The sequence below is a fragment of the Colossoma macropomum genome, unplaced genomic scaffold, assembly GCF_904425465.1.
Source record: "Colossoma macropomum unplaced genomic scaffold, Colossoma_macropomum, whole genome shotgun sequence".
NCBI classification, from domain to species: Eukaryota; Metazoa; Chordata; class Actinopteri; order Characiformes; family Serrasalmidae; genus Colossoma; species Colossoma macropomum.
Genome location: NW_023494792.1, coordinates 807441 through 829125, shown reverse-complemented (window position 1 = coordinate 829125; position 21685 = coordinate 807441). Strand labels below are relative to the sequence as shown.

At 40.5% G+C, this 21685-nt stretch overlaps 1 protein-coding gene across 1 annotated transcript; it reads right to left on the bottom strand.

Moving 5' to 3' along the window:
• Positions 1-1386: 1386 nt before the first annotated feature.
• On the bottom strand, positions 1387-10488 carry LOC118812752. Its single transcript, XM_036577867.1, has 3 exons — positions 8903-10488; positions 8492-8770; positions 1387-2368 (listed from the first exon to the last, which is right to left on the bottom strand). Exons 1-3 carry the CDS (start codon positions 10224-10226, stop codon positions 1452-1454), a joined length of 2520 nt encoding a protein of 839 aa, XP_036433760.1. The 5' UTR covers positions 10227-10488; the 3' UTR covers positions 1387-1451.
• Positions 10489-21685: the final 11197 nt, after the last annotated feature.

Sequence of the window (21685 nt, the reverse complement as noted above, 5' to 3'; positions counted from 1 at the left end):
CTAGGTCAGGGGTTCTTAAGCTACTGGAACTGGAAATGGGTTCTATGGTCAGATGAGTCAAAACCATGATGGAGGGTCTGTGTGTTTTAAAGGCCCTGAGGACCTGCATTGTGAAGCCCTTTAAAAGCCTGTGGGTCGCACTGAAGAGGAGAGTCTAACAGAGGAACAGCACCCTAGAAGATCTGGAGAGACAGTTTATTTAGGCAGGTTCTCATACTACATACTCTGTATTCTTCAGTCATAGCAGGCAATAATAAAGTGTGAGACTCATAGTTTCAGTGTGAGATGGAGGTAATTAACAACTAAGGTATTCTTTATGATTTTCTTACCTGTGTATATTTCAAAGTAGAAAAGTGACTAATAAACATAACAAACTGCTTCATGAACATAAAACATCTAAATAATAATATACTGTGTGAACTGAAGTGAAGAAGCTAATGCAGTTTATGAATGTCTGGAGATCATCATTTAACACATGGGATTATGGTTACATTCTCAAAGCAATTCTTTTTTTGTTTATTGATATTTAGATCCAGTAACAAATTAAGATACACACAAACATTACAATGATATTTGTACACAATGGTGAATTTGTTGTTGCATTTAATAGTTACAGATTTTATATGAACTTGCTTTTTTTCAATATGGGTTGTTAACAAGTTAACAAGTGTAAATAAACACATTTTTTTTCAACACACACATTTGCACTGTAGAACAATGTTCACTGGGAATACACAGAGCCAGATCAGACAAAATATGAGTAGTAAAATAAGTGAACAACTGCTCCAAAGCAAATGAATTGTGGGCTAATCTACCACTTCACATCTCAAGCAGTGACTGAGTTATTTACTCGACAATCTGTTGATCAGTTAACAGATTTTGCAATATGAAGATAACAATTCATCAACAAAAGATTCAGGGGACCTGAAACAGTTCTTAGGACTGTGTGCAGAGTCTGCAAAGTAATACCAAAAGCACTGTAGGAATATATGACAATAGTTGGATATAAACAAAAACACTTTAAACTAGGATATTAAGTATATATAACTACTATTATAAGGTATTTGTGAATAATTGCTGATATATTTTCATTTCTTGTGTAGCCATGTTCACATACACAACAGAATCACTCAGTAAAGTTTCACTTATTTATCGCTGTTGTCAGAAGAAAACCTTGTATCTCCATTTTTGTCGTTTTTTTAGTTTTTGACATAATTTGAAAATGTCTGTTGCGCTTTACATTGTTTTTATATTTCATGATGATTCGACCAAAAGACCAAAATGACTTAAAAGGTCTGGTTCCATTGACTTAAATTAAACGTAAAGTACGTTTTTTTTTCCTTCTCCTGTAAAGTTACCATTATGGAGATACGAGGTTTTCTTCTGACAACAGCATTATGCTCAGTCGTTATGAGGTTTGGCTCATTCTTCTTCTAGGTGTTGGCAGATGATCAGGGGTAGTGGTACAGATGCAGCTCTCTGGGATAGCAGGTTTTCCCAAACGGGTAGCTGAACCACTGTCCCACCTGGTACCAGGCTCTGGCATACCAGTGCATGCCCTCATCCTGCTGGTCTTGCTGTACTGGGAATACGTTTTCAAACAGGGGAATGTAAGAACGCAGAGTGTGCAGAAACCTGTAGGGGGCGAAAGGGAGATGGGCAAGGTATTGGCGGCATTGCAGGGCATAGCAGGACACCAGGTGACCATCTACAATCAGGTTCCCCTCCACAGTCAAGGGGGCATAGGCACCCAGGTCCTTGGACTCCTGGACATTGGTTACGCGCCGGGGCGCCAATGAACCAGTCGCTGGGTCATAGCGGTGGATCAGGTGACCTGGCTGCAGGTCTTTGGCAAACACTGGGATCATGGTAGAGAATGTGGCAGTGGTTCTGTTGGACGGGGCGATGAAGGTTACATGGTCAGCTGATAGTGAGAGCGGCTCTGAGTAGTCCTCTGTGGTAAGGAGGACATAGCGCTCCACTGCAGATGGCCGACGGTCCAGCCATAGGATTACCTCGCTGAATACAAGCTCTCCATGAGTGTCCAGTGCAAGGACCCTGTCCCCTACCCTCAGCTCTGACATGGACTTCCTGTTCCCTTCACTCGTGAACACTGTAGCCCGTCCAGGAAAACATTCATCATCCACTTGACAGTTAGGGTTATAAGTAAACTCACTGTTGATAGGAAGGGTCGACATAAACTCCCTCACCTCACCTACTGTCCATCTATCAAAGTCAGTCCAGAAATCTCGTCTTTTAGTTGGAGATAGATCAGCTTCAACATTGCAGCCCACCTCAGTCCATAGCTTGGTCAAGCAGCCGACTGAATGAGGTCCTCTTTCATAGTCGTAGCCACACTCCCCACTCTCTGTAAACAGAGTTAAAAAAGAAACATAAGTAATCTGTGAAAAAGATCTAAAAAAAAGTGCTACAGTATTAAAAATGTAAATAAAACCAGACAGCTGTGATCTGCAAATCCTTTTTGACCTGCATTCAATTCAAAAATAGTAGAAAGACATGTCCTGTTTCAACTAATTAACTTTAATGTTTTTGTATATTTACACTTATTCAAAATTTGATGCCTGCAACATGTTCCAAAAAAGGACAGGGGTGTGTTTACATCACCTTTCCTTTTAAGAACATTGAGTCATTGTTTGGGAAATGAGGACATTTATTGTTGTAGTTGTGAAAGTGGATTTGCTTAATTTAACACTTCAGCTGCTCAACAGTCTATTGTCATATATTGCACTTAATAATTCACCACACGTTTTCAGTGGGGGACAGGTCTGGACTGCAGGCTGTCAGTCAGTAGCGTTTCTGGATGTTGTTGATATTGGGCTTCCACTTGGCATAGTAGAGTCTTAATTTGCATTTGTGGATGCAGCAACAAACTAACTCACTAACAAAGCTTTTCCAAAGTATTCCTGAGCTCATGTGGTTATACTCCTCACAGAAACATGTCTGTTTTAATGCAGTGCCATCTGAAGAGTCTGAGGGCATTCAGTATTGGTTTTCAGCCTTGCCCTTTACACACGGAGATTTCTCCAGACTCTCAGAATCTTTAATAATGTTATGGGCTGTATATACTGAGATTTCTTTGCAGTTTTGCATTGAGAAATGTTGTTCTGAAACTGTTAGACTATTTGCTCACCCGTTTTCAGCAAAGTGGTGACTGAGCCTTTCGTGAATACGTCTTTTATACCTAATCATGATAGCATCACCTGTTACCTGTTCACCTGTTTCCCTGAGGGAAGTTACAAAATTGGGTGTTTTTGATCATTCCACAAACTTCCCAGTCTTACAACTTTTGGAATGTGCTGTAGGCATCACATTTGGAATTTGTGTATATTTACAAAAATTCTATAAGGTAAAATAATAATATCTCTTCCTTTTGCTGTTTTCAATGAAATACATGCAAAACATAAATAATTGCTTCCTGTTTTTATTTGTATTTTACATACTGTCCCAACTTTTCTGGGATTGGGTTTGTAGGTAAATTAAAATCCTGCAGTTAGAAGAGTATTTCAAAACCACACATGTTTTGTTTTAAGGCATCATTTTATTGTTTTCATTGTTAGTTCGCAAATCTCTTAGGCTTTGCCTCTTGCTCTATTGGACACTCACATACGATTCTCAATAGCTGAAGCTTTCAGCCAGGAATAACGTTTAACACAGTCTTAACAAGTCTTAACACTATTTACTGCACTTCACTGTCACTACACAGTGCTTAAACACTGCAGTAAGAACAATTTCAAATTTACTTTTCTTTTGAGTGCTATTCTGAATTTTATCCAGTATGAGACCGTTAATTTCTAAAGGTGATATTTTGTGACATTTTATTCATGTAAACTCTAAAAAAGTAAATAAAAGCATTTGAAATCCATTTTTAAATACATATTCAAATACATGTATACAAATACAGCAATAGAGGTTAGTGTTGGGCAGCATAATTGTGACAGTATTTGACTGAGGAGTTACACAGTGACACTGTATAGAACACACTAGATAAAGGTGTAGGAATGTGGATTAAACTGTGGAAGTGTTACCAATTAAACCTGTAGAAAATCACATAGAAGTTAGGAGATTAAGTTTCCTAACTGCAGCATTAAGAATGTGTGCCTACTCCTGAATGTCTTTAATGTGGACAAACAAGAGGAAGACACAAAAAGCAGGAGGAGCAACATGTGCAGGGGGAGGGCTGTGGGAGCTTGACTACCTGCCACTTTGTCCATTGATGCCTGTAGTGGCCTTTTTCTTTTTTTTTTGTGCAAATTTAACGCAAGAAATGTTCTTAATTGATGTCCATAAAAAGTCAACGAATTAATCATTAATGACTTCTGCATGTTCATCTGCACCCCTTTCTTTGACAAACCAATCTATCTATCAAAAGCCCTCCAATCACTGCTTAGCTATCTGCCATTACTTCAGTCAAGATTGCTTATCAGCAGGTCTGTTCCACATGGATATAATCTGAATTTAATACTGCAGAGGAGTTGTGGTTTTCAAAAGTTTAGTCTGTATTTGTACTCAGCTTCTGCTGACCTGAATGCTTTACGTAGATTCTGTTTAGCAATCCGATACTGCTCTCTATTCCCTCCTCTGTGAGCCTGCTCTTTGATCTTCCTTAACTGCTGAAGCTCTTTGGTAAATCAGGGCTTGCTGTTGTTAAAGTAAAATAATTCCATCAATTTTTCAAAAAATCTCCATAATTCCATCGTTGCAATGTAGACAAAGTCATCCCTCCACCATGAATGGAGTTTAAGTTCTCCAAACTATCATGAAACAGTGTCTCAGTCATCAGACAGTGAATTAGAGGTGGACGTCTGGTTCCTATCACCGCCACTGTGAACAGTTCTGACTCAGTAAGTTTATTTAGAACAGAGCGTTTCACACCAAACCACTCTGAACGACTCTGTTTAGATCTAAAACACTCATTTGCGGGTTCTCTCCTTCAGTCTGCACTGAAAGCTGAAAGGAGAGGTGTGTAGAACAAACCTGAGCAAGAAAAATGAGCATTAAGCACTAAATATTAATGCACAAATCTTTTGAACACTACCATTATCCACTGTGTGATAATATTCTATCATATAAGACATGTCTGTCTTTTATTTTATTCCCATTGAAACTTTAACACCTTGATAACTATCACTTTAAATATTATATATATTTTCCTTTATTATGTTATTTATGTAAATTTCTCCTGGAAAAGACTTAGTATATATCTGTAAGCATGTATTTATGCAGTCTGCAGTGAAAGCTGAAAGGAAAGAAATTTCAACATTGTGCCTTCTCAGTGACAACAAACTGTTTTATCTTTTACAACCCACAGCAATAAATGAACAAGGCGACAGTTCTGACTCCTGTGCAATTTTTCTAATGCACAACACAAGTGGTGTTAGCCAAGGCCAGTGGCTCGAGCAGTGTTAGCCAAGGCCAGTGGCTCGAGCAGTGTTAGCCAAGGCCAGTGGCTCGAGCAGTTTTAATAGGAAGGCAGATTTGTTCACAGAAGGAGACGTAAGAGCAGACAGTGTCAGCATATGAGTGTATAGAGTCACAGGACGCTTGTAAGGATTTTCAGTCAGTGGTGCTCATACAGTCCTGGAGCCTCTCCACTGCATCAGGGGTCCACCATCAGAGGCCCCTTTAAAGGTGGAATAATAATGATTTAAAATGTTCCCCTACCATGTTGGGCAGCTGACCATCTGTTTGTATTTGGGCATATCATGCTTGAGATGTGGAGGATGGAAATCTTCCATGATCAGAAGTGCAGAATTTGAGTTTTCGTTTTCAATGTCTGATACCTGTTCAGCCAGTAGCTGCTGCACATCATGTGTGTAAACACTGGGGTGAATGTAAACACCCACAATGCTTGTCTGCACTGTATAAAAAGTGCCTCCGATGTGTGAACTAACAGATGCGGCCCAGCTTTGGCCCAAACGCTGTAAAGCGAGTAGAACTAACAGATGCGGCCCAGCTCTGGCCCAAACGCTGTAAAGCGAGTAGAACTAACAGATGCGGCCCAGCTTTGGCCCAAACGCTGTAAAGCGAGTAGAACTAACAGATGCGGCCCAGCTCTGACCCAAACGCTGTAAAGCGAGTAGAACTAACAGATGCGGCCCAGCTCTGGCCCAAACGCTGTAAAGCGAGTAGAACTAACAGATGCGGCCCAGCTCTGGCCCAAACGCTGTAAAGCGAGTAGAACTAACAGATTTTTCATTTTTTTATCTTGTTTCATAGTCACCCTGCATCTGTAAAACAGCTCAGCACAAAAACAATTTCCAACATTTGAGAAACCATTTTCAGTATAAAACAACATTTTTAAGAGGTTTAATTTAGGAATGTGTATAAAACAGATTCATGTTTACTTTTTATACCATCAACATTATACTACATTTTAAAAATACATATTTTATTTTAAAACTTCATTCCTAACAGAGATTTTGGTCACTGGTGTTATCATATATTTTACATTTTATCACAGTATTTTCGGCTCTGTTAAACTGGCTCTTTGGGTCGAGGCTCATCAGAGAGGAAGTGTCTCAAGGCCTGAGAAGCTGAGTCACACTTACTCACTATATTTCATTAATTTATTAATAATTCTGTATCACCGGTGTTTTGTGCTTTAATGGCTGGGTAATTAAAATTTTCTAAATAATGCCAAAAATCATTTTTATTACTGATTTGCAAACATGCCAACTGTGAGCTAACACACTAGCTCCACACTAACCACAAGCTAATTATTTACAGTTTGAACCTTAATTTTCTGGAACCGTATGATTTTAAATTTACATTTTAAATAGAAACCTCCTCCTCCACCCCCATTAGATCTCACACACCTACAGCACACCAACTGAGGAATTCATTACCATTTCCTGTATGTAATATAATCAATACTCCATGTGGAATATTTTTTAAATATTTCTATAGTGTAAAGATTTTTTGCTCTTCTATTTATAATTGTTTATATTGTTACTCCTCACAATCCCATGGGTAATATAAATCAGTACCTCATTCAATACTCCATGTGAATTTCGGGTAAAATATCCTACAGTGTAAATATTTTAGCTTTTATTTATTTTTAATCCTTTACATTGTTAATTTTTGTGAAGGATAGAGTTTATATTGTATCCTATTTTTTACCTTTTTACCTTTAGTATTATATATATATATTGTCTATTTAGTAACAAGTAACAAATTGTAAACCCTGTTAAGGAATTATCAAGGTTAATTACTTGCTTGTTAATTCTCTTCTTGTTACTTCTTTTTTGGGTGCCTTGATCTCTCTTTGCTGCTGTAACACTAAGAATTTACCCATTGAAGGACTAATAAATCTTATCTCATCTTAGTCAATCTTATTGAGCTAAAATTACACATCACAAATAACATAAATATATAAATATGCTTTTTCAAGTATATTACTTACCTTATTAATGCTCTCTCCCATGTAACTTGTATTAAGCCTAGCTGCTGGTTAAAGTTGGGTGGGAAAATCTTTTAAGGCATAAATCAACTGAGCACAGATCTGCTGCAGCATAATTGAGGCATGGCCCTCTTCCTTCAATCACAATGTTGGGCCACAACATTCATGCCAGAACTGGCCCTTAAATGTAAATATGAGTCAAGACCATACACAGCAGTCTGGCATCTAGCCCAATTCTAGCCCACATGCCTAATATCTGCCCAGAACTCAACCAACACTGTGCTGTTGTGCAGACACAGCTGCAGCCGTACATTCTTATCTAGCCTCTCTAAGGAAATTTATTTTGTTGTTGTTGTTTATGCTGCTTTTTGTTTATTCTTGTTAATACATAGCATGACTGCCAAAACATGGTTAATTACCTAATAAATACACCAATGTTGAGAAGTAAAATCTTTTTGGTGAGTAAAGCTCTTTAAACTTTGGCACTGATGATGAGATGTCATAGGTGAAAGAACATGAGGTCATTGGTATGGCGAATGTAGTGTGTCCGAGGATGTGTGGATACTGCACACTTACATACTGAGAGTATGTACTTCTTTAAGAGTCGAGTATTACGCACTGGATCAAATTTAGTACGTTCTGCTTAATATGCCATTTCTAACACACTCGGTGACAATGGACGTCCAGCAAACATTTTTTTATCAATGTTTACCTTAAAATTTGTTTTGCAAACTACAGTTATAATAAATACACTATTGGGTGTTGAGATAATAATGATTACTTTATCAATATGTATCTTTTTTAAGTTTAGAAAATACAAACATTATGAACACAAAGTTGTGCAAGGCTCTCAGAACTGTATTATAGGTGTGATTCTTTCTGCACATCGCCAACTTCTCTGAATGTATCATGAGTGAGATGTTCAGTTTCATTTTGGATTAATATAGGTATAGATTTGGTCATGTTTGGACATTAGAGAGCAGAGACACTTTCCTGAAATGTGGGTAAGCAATAATGAAAAACTGTTAAAAATAGTTATATTGCTGTGAAAAATATAGAACTACATCTTACCTATACAGTAGGGCTCTTCTGACCAGCCATAACTCCTGCACTGTATCTTGGAAGATCCTTGGAGGTTGTATAGTCGATTACAGGACACTGAACACCACTGTCCTTCCAAAGAGAAGTCACATCTGCCCCCATTAGAAATCGGAAGGGGATCACACATCGCTCTGCACTGGATCTGTCTGTTGCAGGTCTGTGGTTTCATCTGCAATCTACAGCCATCATCACATTGGTAGGAGTGCACAGAATGAAACCAAGTGCTGTATGGCAGAGAAACAGTCCAGTCTATGGAAAAAAAAAACAGAATATGTGGGAATAGAACTGTCAGAAAGCCTTTGCCAAACATTAACTCATAGTAATGTGAAAATCATGATTTAGAAATGTTTCGCAGAAATTAATCACAGCAAACTTACTCACCCTGGCCTGGAAATAACATTCTACAGAAAGACTCTGCTGCAGAGATGTCTTTAATGCATATGTTCTCCCAGCCACTCCCTTGGTTTATTTCAGCTTTTCCCACATATTCTCTTCCAGAAGTATCCAGTTTTATCATAGAGCACTCCACCAGTATGTACCAATGAAATTGATATCTAATTCTCACGAACTGTAGCCCTCTATTTTCACAGCAAAACTTTGCAAGATTTTCAGCATGTGCTGAAGTGACCCGACTAGTCCACATGCCTGATTTCCATTGCTGGAGTTTTCCATAGAATTTAAAATTTTGGCTGTGGGTGTCGATGAGTCGGGCATTTGGTTCACAGGAAGAGTGTTCCCACTCACCATTGCTGCAAGTGATCCAGTGTTCAGCAGAGGGATGATAATCATCATCACATTCCAGCATCAACATATCCCCTTCTTTAAAATGATCTGACTGTCCTGACTGTGATGTGAATCTGCCATGGGGATCATGTGGGGGGGCAGGACAAGGGATTGGAGAACAGGATGGCAAGAGAGGCTGAGACCACTGTCCTGTTCTCAGGTCACAATTAAGCTGAGAGGGTCCTGATAACCAGAATCCTCGTGAACAGAAAACGGTTACAGCAATGCTGTAAACAGGATGATGTTCATATTCATATAATTCTATTATGTCATCATCACTGGGTTTTGGACAGCAAACTGGAATGGGAGGACTAAAGTGTCCAAACAGACACTCACTTTCTATTTCAAACGTTAAACATTCTCTTTCAACAAAGGAGCCATGAGAGATAATGCTACCCTCATGAGTACATGACTTAGGGACACATGGTGTGGAGTATGCTTCTTCTAAGCAGGGAATCTCAGGGCCAGAGGTCAGCTGGAAACCCTCTTCACATTCAATCACCACAACTGGACCATAGCTTGACATCTTCTCATCAATAACTCTCGTCCCCATAGGTGCAGTGAATGTGGGACACAAATTTGGGGTCTTCATCTCAATAGTTTCCTCCTGACTGTTCACTCCTTCTAAAGTTGATGACAGAGACACCCTGTATACTGTTCCAGGTTTCAGACCCGTTATCTCTGCACTGGTGAGATTAGCTGTAATCTGTGCTACAGTACCATCTCCTGAATCTTTCACTTCTACCACGTAAGTGTACTTGCTGCTGTTTGGGTCAGAGTCTGAAGATGGTGCAATCCAGTTAATAAATGCATTGCTATGGGAGATATGGACCACATGTACAGATGTTGGGGGGTTTGGTTTTGTTCTTTCCGTTGTTTCTGCTAGCACAATCAGAGGAAACTCACACAGGGTCACATACATCTCAAAGGTGTAAAGAACCCCTGAGAGAAGACCAGAATATCTGATAGAAGTCTGATTTTCCCAGTGGAGACTGTCACTAAAGAACAGCTCATCAGATACTTTTAAATGGTACTTGAGTCCGGTGTCTCCTCTGAATTTTGTCCCAGTCAATGTTTTAACCTCAATCTCTACTGCTGTTTCACTAGCTGCTCTTGCATAGAGGGCGGGGCTGGTAGAGTTTAATTCAGATAGAGTAGGGCCAATCTCTGCTGCTGAGCTGAAGAAGGAACCATCAACCAGGGTATCATTAGCAAAGACAAAGTCCACATGCTGATAGGAAGAGTCATTGTTTTTCCAGTTTTCCAGAATAACTGTGAGGTCATTTTGTTGGATAAGACTCAGAAGAGGATTTTGGTGAGAGAAGGAGATGACCAGGTTTCCCTCCAGCAAGAAGAAGCAGGCATCACTGTAGCTAAAGTCTCGAAGGAGAATATAGTCTTGAGCCTTGTCAGAAGCAAAGTTATTAATGTGCTTTACACCACTGCAGTCATCCAGGATGTACAGGTCATTCCCAAGTCCACCAGTCAGTTGATCCGAGCCATGTCCTGGTATGAGGGTGTCATTTCCAAACTTCCCATCTAGCTCATTGTCCTCATCATCTCCAATGATCAGATCATTAAAATTTGTTCCTCTCACTGCCTCCACACCCGTGTAGGTATCATTCTCAGCGTCTGCCCAATTGCCTCTACCAGAGTTCAGATCTACTCTGACCCCTGTGGATGTCCTCACATCTCCGCTGAAGAATACAGTGTCAAACCCTGGGCCCCCATCTACCTTGTCTGCTCCCCAACCACCATAAATCAAATCATTTCCTGCTCCCCCACTGATGTCATCATCCCCCTCTCCACCCAACAGGACATCATCCCCACTGTTCCCAGTTATGATGTCATCCCCTGCATCTCCTTCAATTCTCTCATTGCCTTCATTACCCTCAAGATGGTCATTCTTGTTGCCCCCTTTAATGACAGAGCTGCTCTTACTCCCAGTTATATAGTTGCTGAAGTGAGTGGCTCCATAGATATGAGAAACATTGAGGAACTCATCACCCTCAGCACAACTGATGTTACAGCTCTTAGTGGAAGTTGAAGTGTCAATGGAAAGGACTGACTTGTATGGGTAAGAGAGAGGGTTTACCTGGAAAGAGAATCCATCTAAGGATTTTATCACAAGATGTTGGTGTTCAGGGCCCTGCAGATACCTGAGTAATCGGACACGAACAGAATCATTTCTGGATGTGGAGGACAATGTAATGTGGGGTGGCTCCAAAAAGACTATGATATCTTTGTAGAGTACCTCAAAAAAGAGATGATCAGTTTTCATGTCTCTGGCTTCATTATCAATTTCATTCTCATAGCCATATCCGTGTCCCAAGACATACGTGTCTGACCCATTACCCCCCATCAAATACTGATAATTCATGCCATTGTCAATGCCTGGGTCAATGTAGTTATTCTGGGAGTTTCCAATCACATGGTATGAACAAATGCTGGATTTAGCTTTGAAGCGTTCCACTTTCCTAAAAGGATCTTTGCTCAAATCAAATGTTTCTGTACTGTTGATACAGTTTTCCTGACTAAGGTTTATCTCAAAAGGAGTAATTACCTCAGGCTCAGAAATACTTGATGGTAACATGGAAATGACACCATCAATGGTTTGCAGTAACAGGTGTTGGAACTCTTTACCGTTGAGCCAGTTCTGTAGGTGTACCTCAATATCCAAGTCCTCAACTTTTAAAATAAGGTGAGGCCACAGATACATTGCACTGAGTTTCAAAAATGGATGCTCAAAAAATAAGATGTCGCTGATTTGATCTTCGGCAAAGTTAATTATATATGCTCTTTTACATCCAGATTTAATTACGTACTTATCACTGCCACCTGCTCCCTGTAAGCGGTCCGTACCTCCGCTGCAGCTAAGAAAGTTTCCAAGAGCATTGCCAATTAAGACATCATCATAGGCAGAGTCAAAGACTGTCATGACATAAAACATGTGTTGATCAGGGTCTGATAGATTAATGGTGCTGCCGTGGGTTTCTTTGCTTAGATCAACCATAAGTGCTGTCATTGTGAGCTCACTTTCATTGCTGGAGATATGAAAGATCACATGATCAGAAGAGAGAAAGGTCACATGCTGAAAAAGTCTGCTTGTGGCCCAGTTTGTTAAAAGCATACATGTTGAACTGATGTCCTCCTTATCAACCACCAGGAGGTCTTCACCCTGCAGATCTGCCTGAATCCTACTGAAAGGCACCTGAAACACTATCATGTCCATTTTCTCATCTTTGGCATAGTTGTTGATTTTGTCACAACCTTGTCCCTGGAAGATTTCATATGTATCCGCTCCCTCTCCACCTTCAAGTGTGTCTGATCCATGACCCCCATTAAGAACATTGTCTTTCTCATTTCCCACAATGCTGTCAGAAAAATTACTTCCTATTACAGTGATCACACTTTTAAATTCACCCACTAAGCTAAGAGAGACTGGGCTGTTTGAGTTTGTTTTGTCTAGTATTTCTGGCACACACATAGCATGGAATTTGCCTTTTGCAAGGCCTCTGTCCATAACCTTAAACGTGACGCCATCTGCTGACTGAAAAGTCATGTGTTGGTAATGATCAGCATTGCTATGAACAAACCAGTTCTTGATGGTAATTGTGTGCCTCTCTCCATAAACAAGAATTAGGTCTGTGTGCCTCCGACAACAATCAATGTGACTGAAAGGGGCTTTTATCAATAGACGGTCCTCCAGCATGTCTTGTGAAAAATTATCAATCTCTGCATGGGTTCCACTTGTAGGAAAAACATAAAAGTCCCTTCCTTCTCCCCCAGAGAGTTCAGACATCTGTGGCCCAAGGAAGAAACTATCATCTCCTCCATGGCCATAAATGGTGTAGTGATAATTCTTAATCACAAACTCCATGTCAGGCTGTTTTGGAGGTTGCTGGATGGCAAAAAACTTATTGTCCTTGTCATTGCCGTAGTAGGTGCCAAACAAGGAAGAGTGGAGCTTGATTTCTCCACTGATTACTTTTGCATGTTTCACAGGGATGACCCACCACAGATGGGCTGCCTTTTGAGTGTAGAGGAATTTAGTTGATTCCCCAACTCCCAATACAATGTTCTGAATACTGGGGTTGTGGAATGTTTTCTCTATGGTTTTAAAGCCACCTTTCCCATCATCAACCCCCCCTATCTGAATTGCCACACTTCCGTTGTTTAGGAGCTGGACAGTCACAAATCCTCCATACTGGGAGAGAATGCCTTCCATTAGATCCAGAGTGCTTATGTTTCCATCATTAGCAGTTATTTTGTAATAAGATTCAGGTTTTGAAAGGTTGTGCAGTAGTTCTTGGTTTTGCTTTACTTCTTTATCAAGCTCATTACTTGCCCTCAGCAGCCCCCCTGTAACAAAGTCCACAGCACCTTCCTCTAGTCCAGTTATGACGGCGATCATCTTATCAAAATCACCGGCCCCCTGGGGCAGCTTGTCCAACTCGCTCACAACATCACAGTAGAAGTCACTGATGGACATTCTGACTATGGTCAGTCCAATGATTATGGGCTCCAGCACAAGTGCTGCTTCAGGGAAAGCAAGCTCTGCAATCGAGAGCACAGTTGTTGACACATCCAGAACTAGGTTTGTAACCTCTAGGCCAAAGTACTTATTCTGCTCTGGATCAGATCTGTTGTGTTTATGAATGGCTATGGAATCCTCTGCAATAAAATAGGCCTGAAAGGCCATGCCAGCGATGGGAATACCCTTCAGAAACTGTCCTGCAGAACTCTCACCGAACCTCTCCACTGAACTGCTGATCTTTGTGAGCGTCTCTTCCATACCCAGTTCACTCGCTGCTGCATGCAGGCTTTTCTGGAATACATCCCGGGAAATCCTAGAGAGTTGTTGATTCAGATTGGTCATCTCTCCAAGTCCATGCAGTGACTGGGTTAAAGTAATAGCCCCTCGAGCAGTGTCATTCTCTGCAAAAAACTTCCCTGCCCCAATAAATCCAGCCACAATGCCATATTTAACCATGGCATTATTTACATGTTCCAGGAATTGGAATCCACCTGTTTTCACTAATGACATGGTGTGCTTTGCTGTCTCTTTGACCTGTTTCATGTAAAATGAATCTTCAAGAGGATAAGACACTAAATGAGTGTCTTCTGGATTGTATCTGTTGACGAGTTGCACTTTAACATGACCGTCCTCGATGGTTAGAGTATCTTCTTTAATCACGTAGTCCTCTTCAATCTCATTCTCTCTCACACTGCATGCTGATGGGCTTCTTTTTTTTCTTTGTCTATTTATGTTAGTGATTATTTTATCATCACATATGTCAAGTATTGCGTCCAGCATGTCACTCCTGAAATTTTCCCAGTCACTGTCCATATTTATGGTTGCCTCCAACTGCTGCTGATTGCCTATTTTTACATAACGGTGACGTTGCACGTTTCCATTGTTGTCTGTGGTATACAACATCCTCACTTCATTTTTGCTTTTTATATCTGTTCGAAATGTTATTATTCCATGGTCCATAAAAAAATAAATCCAGTCTTCATCTACGGAAATTCCTTTCCGTTCTAAAGACCAAAGTAATTGTTCAAAGCCTTTTGACACAGTTGATTTAAGTGCTATCAGTGTTTTGTCTAGTGATAATGTAGTGCGGTATGCCACAACTTTATTGATATTGATTTTGTTGATTTCTCTCATGAAGTCAGTCATATAGTTGGCTGCAGCTTGTGATCCTGCATCACAAGCAAATAATCGCATCTGCTCATCAGGTATGAAACCCACTTGCTGAACAAAAGTTTTTATGAGACTAGCAAGCTCTTGTGGTGAATAGTAATAAATACTGAACTTCACACCAAACTGTTCTGAATTGTGTGGGAAAGGCTGAACGTCTCTGGCACCATGTGTGAAAACACTCAGCTTCACCTCCTTGTTCATCAGATCCCTATCAGGTGAGAAAGAGTCAATGCCGACTATATATGTAAAAACTTCTTTTTGATTGTTTTTATTCTTTTCATTCTTGTGATCACGATAGTCTTTATATGTCCAATAGGCTGGATCTTTAGGGCTTAAAATCACAAGGTGGACAGAAGGTTCATCAGATGATGTATGACGATAATTCTGATCAAAAGCAATGATATTTCCTGGGTTCCACTTCTTTGCAGAGTCAGGTGTCCAGAGGTCTGGAGGATCCGGAGAATCTGGAACTCCAAGTACGGAAGCTGGAAGGAGTATGAGAAAAATGGGAAGGAGGAATTTCAGTGTGGTTTCACAGGCTGCAAAGTCCCTAAAAACACAAAGAAAATAGAATTTCAAATAATGATTGTGTGTGTATCTGTGTGTCTGTTTGTGTGTGTGTGTAAAAGAAAACAAATATTTCCACAATATTTTATTTGTGAGAGAGACAGAGAGAGAGAGAGAGAGACAGAGAGACACTCACAGATATGCATTGTACATAATGCATTACTGTTTTATATTGAGACTGAAAAAATGCTGTATAAGAAAATGTCCTTTATTAACAACAATTCTCTTTATCCCCCCAGAAACAATCACGACAACGTAACAAACAGAAAGGACAGAAAAGACAGCTCTGTCAAAGTCTGGGTCTGTACATTGTGAATGGTAGGTTACGAGGGGACTCTTTGGGAAGATTTACCTTCTGTTCACCTCTTGGGAACAGCACAGTAGATTACATGATAACAGATTTAGACCCTTTCAATCTCAGTGCATTCACTGTTAAAGCTCTAACCCCTCTGTCTGACCACAGCCAAATCACTGTGTTCATTAAAAGGACAGAGACTAACAGCACTGCACACACTCAGCCCAGTGAGCTGTATAGCATCAGGAGGCCATACAGATGGGCCCAAAACAGCACAGAAGAGTTCCAGAAAGCAATCAGAGACCCCAAAATTCAGACACTTTTAGACAGCTTTCTGGACAAAATCAGGGTTGGGATAGCTACTGAAAAATTGGTAGTTAGCTACTCTGTGGCTACTTTTTAGCTAATTTTGAAAAGTAATTGCTACTTTATAGCTACTTTCAAAGCGTGACTGTCAGAATGTTTGTGAATCTCCACCTGACTCACCAAACAAGCCCAACTGACAGTGTGAACAAGACACTGCATTTAATCATGAGTCAGAAAGAAACTCACAATTGAAAAGCTGCAAATGTACAAAAAGATCTCCAAAAAGTGTAACCAACAATCAAACTTACACACCCAAAGGTGTGACATCCAACAAAAATTAAGACTAAGTAACGGCAGTCAATAATTTTCCAACAAAAAAATAAACAAAATAACCGAATTCAAACCAAACTTTTTTTTGCAAAGCGTTGTCGACTGTTGAAATAAAACTGCTCCAATTGAAACATTTCAGCAAGATACAAACACGACATTCAGAGTCCTTTAAACTTCAGCAACACTTTAGCCTCAAAGAACCTAAATACGATCTTTGAAAAAACAGCAAAGAAGTCAAAATTGGAAATTAGGAATATATCAAAACCTACTTTCAAAAAAGAAGACGACTGGTTTGATCAAGAGAGCCAAAATATGCGAAAAGAACTCAGGAAATTGTCAAATCAAAAGCATAGAGATCCAAACAACACTAACATTCGCCTTCTTTACTGTGAAACTTTAAAGCAATATAAACGTCCACTCAGAACCAAAAAGGCTCAGTTCACTCACAAACAACGGACACTAATCCAGGAGTCAGTCAGAACAAACCAGTTCTGGGAGAACTGGAACAAGCTTAAAACCAGAAACCATGAAGAACTGGCAATACAAAACAGTGATATTTGGACAGATCATTTCAAAACACTCTTCAGCAAAGTCGACTCAAATACGAATCCTTAGCAAAACCATATAAACTAAAAGCTTAAAGAACTAGAATTGGCTATAAAGGATAATCAAAACCCTTTAGACTCCTCAATTACTGAGCAGGAACTGAAGGAGAACATTAACAAACTAAGACCAAGGAAGCCTGTGGGCCTGATGGAACCGAACGACAAGATAAAAACTCAACTTCTACATTTCAGCTGGCTGTTCTAGAATGATTTAATCTGGTTCTGAGTTTAGGTTACTGCCCTGAAATCTGGAATCATGGACTAATAACCCCAGTCTTTAAAAGTGGAGATAAATTCAACCCTAATAATCACCGAGGCATCTGTGTGAACAGTAATCTGGGGAAGTTGCTGTGCAGCATTTTAAATTCCAGATTTCTAAACTTCCTTATGGAGCACAGTGTCTTGAGTAAAAGTCAAATTGGATTTTTACCAAATTACCGCACCACTGATCATATTTACACCCTACACACCCTAATTGATAAATACATCGTCCAAAATAAAACCAAAATATTTGCATGTTTTATTGATATCAAAAAGGCTTTTGATTCTATGTGGCACCAATGATCATTCTACAAACTTATTGAAAGCGGTGTAGGGGGTAAAACATATGATCTGTTGATTATAAAAATACAAAAAAGGCCAATCAAATTTTGAACACATTTAAAAGACTCATATCATTATAAAGTCCTGCAGTACCAAGAGTTGAGCAAAGACAACAGTCCCCTCACTCAGCTGGTCCTGAAGCACAGCTCAACACAAACACACACTAACACCTCACTAACACACACTAACACCCCACTAACACACACTAACGCCCCACTAACACTCACTAACACACACTAACACACACTAATACCCCACTAACACACACTAACACACACTAACACACACTAACACCTCACTAACACACACTAACGCCCCACTAACACACACTAACACCCACTAACACACACTAACACCTCACTAACACCACACTAACACACACTAACACCTCACTAACACACACAAACACCCCACTAACACACACTAACGCCCCACTAACACACACTAACACCCCACTAACACACACTAACACACACTAATACCCCACTAACACACACTAACACACACTAACACCTCACTAACACACACTAACACCCCACTAACACACACTAACGCCCCAGTAACACACACTAACACACACTAACACACACTAATACCCCACTAACACACACTAACACACACTAACACCTCACTAACACACACTAACACCCCACTAACACACACTAACGCCCCAGTAACACACACTAACACACACTAATACCCCACTAACACACACTAACACACACTAACACCCCACTAACACACACTAACACCTCGCTAACACCCCACTAACACACACTAACACCCACTAACGCCCCACTAACACACACTAACGCCCCACTAACACACACTAACACCCCACTAACACACACTAACACCCCACTAACACACACTAACACCTCACTAACACACACTAAAACCCCACTAACACACACTAACACCCCACTAACACACACTAACACCACACTAACACACACTAACACCCCACTAACACACACTAACACCCCAGTAACACACACTAACACCCTACTAACACACACTAACACCCCACTAACACACACTAACACACACTAACACCTAACTAACACACACTAACGCCCCACTAACGCCCCACTAACACACAATAACGCCCCACTAACACACACTAACACCCCACTAACACACACTAACACCTCACTAACACACACTAAAACCCCACTAACACACACTAACACCTCACTAACACACACTAACACCCCACTAACACACACTAACGCCCCACTAACACACACTACCACACACTAACGCCCCACTAACACACACTAACACCCCACTAACACCTCACTAACACACACTAACACCTCACTAACACACACTAACACCCCACTAACACACACTAACACCCCACTGACACACACTAACACACACTAACACCCCACTAACACACACTAACACCCCACTAACAAACACTAACACACACTAACGCCCCACTAACACACACTAACACCCCACTAACACACACTAACACACACTAACACCTCACTAACATACACTAACACCCCACTAACACACACTAACACCCACTAACACCCCATTAACACACACTAACACCTCACTAACACACACTAACACTCACTAAAACACACTAACACCCCATTAACACACACTAACACCCCACTAACACACACTAACACTCACTAACACACACTAACACCCCATTAACACATACTAACACCTCACTAACATACACTAACACTCACTAACACACACTAACACCCCAATAACACACACTAACACCTCATTAATACACACTAACACTCACTAACACACGCTAACACCCCATTAACACACACTAACACGTCACTAACACACACTAACACCTCACTAACACACACTAACACCCCACTAACACACACTAACACCTCACTAACACACACTAACACACACTAACACACGCTAACACCCCATTAACACACACTAACACCTCAATAACACACACTAACACTCACTAACACACACTAACACCCCATTAACACACACTAACACACGCTAACACCCCATTAACACACACTAACACCTCACTAACACACACTAACACTCACTAACACACACTAACACCCCATTAACACACACTAACACCCCACTAACACACACTAACACACACTAAAACCACAGTAACACACACTAACACCCCACTAACACACACTAACACCCCATTAACACACATTAACACCTCACGAACACACACTAACACACACTAACACACGCTAACACCTCAATAACACACACTAACACTCACTAACACACACTAACACTCACTAACACACACTAACACCCCATGAACACACACTAACACACGCTAACACCCCATTCACACACACTAACACCTCACTAACACACACTAACACTCACTAACACACACTAACACCCCATTAACACACACTAACACCCCACTAACACACACTAACACACACTAACACACACTAACACCCCATTAACACACACTAACACTCACTAACACACACTAAGACCACAGTAACACACACTAACACCCCACTAACACACACTAACACCCCATTAACACACACTAACACCTCACTAACACACACTAACACTCACTAACACACACTAACACCACACTAACACCCCACTAACACACCCTAACACACAATAACACCCCATTAACACACACTAACACTCACTAACACACACTAAGACCACACTAACACACACTAACACCCCACTAACACACACTAACACCCAATTAACACACACTAACACTCACTAACACACACTAACACTCACTAACACACACTAACACCACACTAACACCCCACTAACACACCCTAACACACACTAACACCTCACTAACATACACTAACACACCACTAACACACACTAACACCCCACTAACACACACTAACACCCCACTAACACACACTAACACACGCGAACACCCCACTAACACACACTAACACACACTAACACCCCACTAACACACAATAACACACACTAACACCCCATTAACACACACTAACACCTCAATAACACACACTAACACTCACTAACACACACTGACACCCCATTAACACACACTAACACTCACTAACACACACTAACACCCCACTAACACACACTAACACCCCATTAACACACACTAACACTCACTAACACACACTAACACCACACTAACACCCCACTAACACACACTAACACCTCACTAACATACACTAACACCCCACTAACATACACTAACACCCCACTGACACACACTAACACCCCACTAACACACACTAACACACGCGAACACCCAATTAACACCCCATTAACACACACTAACACACACTAAAACCCCACTAACACACACTAACACCCCATTAACACACACTAACACCTCACTAACACACACTAACACTCACTAACACACACTAACACCTCACTAACACACACTAACACCCAACTAACACACACTAACACACACTAACACCCACTAACACCCCATTAACACACACTGACACCTCACTAACACACACTAACACTCACTAAAACACGCTAACACCCCATTAACACACACTAACACCCCATTAACACACACTAACACTCACTAACACACGCTAACACCCCATTTACACACACTAAAACCACACTAACACCCCACTAACACACCCTAACACACACTAACACCTCACTAACACACACTAACACCCCACTAACACACACTAACACCCCACTAACACACACTAACACACGCGAACACCCCACTAACACACACTAACACACACTAACACCCCACTAACACACAATAACACACGCTAACACCCCATTAACACACACTAACACCTCAATAACACACACTAACACTCACTAACACCCCATTAACACACACTAACACTCACTAACACCATAACACCACACTAACACACACTAACACCCCACTAACACACACTAACACCCCATTAACACACACTAACACCTCACTAACACACACTAACACTCACTAACACACACTA

Excerpts from the sequence above, each read along its gene's own strand:
- LOC118812752 (XM_036577867.1), bottom strand. The coding sequence starts at position 10,226 with ATGTATGTGACCCTGTGTGAGTTTCCTCTGATTGTGCTAGCAGAAACA. Across the intron at positions 8,771-8,902 it reads AATGTTATTTCCAGGCCAGG|ACTGGACTGTTTCTCTGCCA; the intron begins GTGAGTAAGTTT and ends TTTTTTCCATAG. Across the intron at positions 2,369-8,491 it reads AGAAGAGCCCTACTGTATAG|AGAGTGGGGAGTGTGGCTAC; the intron begins GTAAGATGTAGT and ends CTCTGTTTACAG.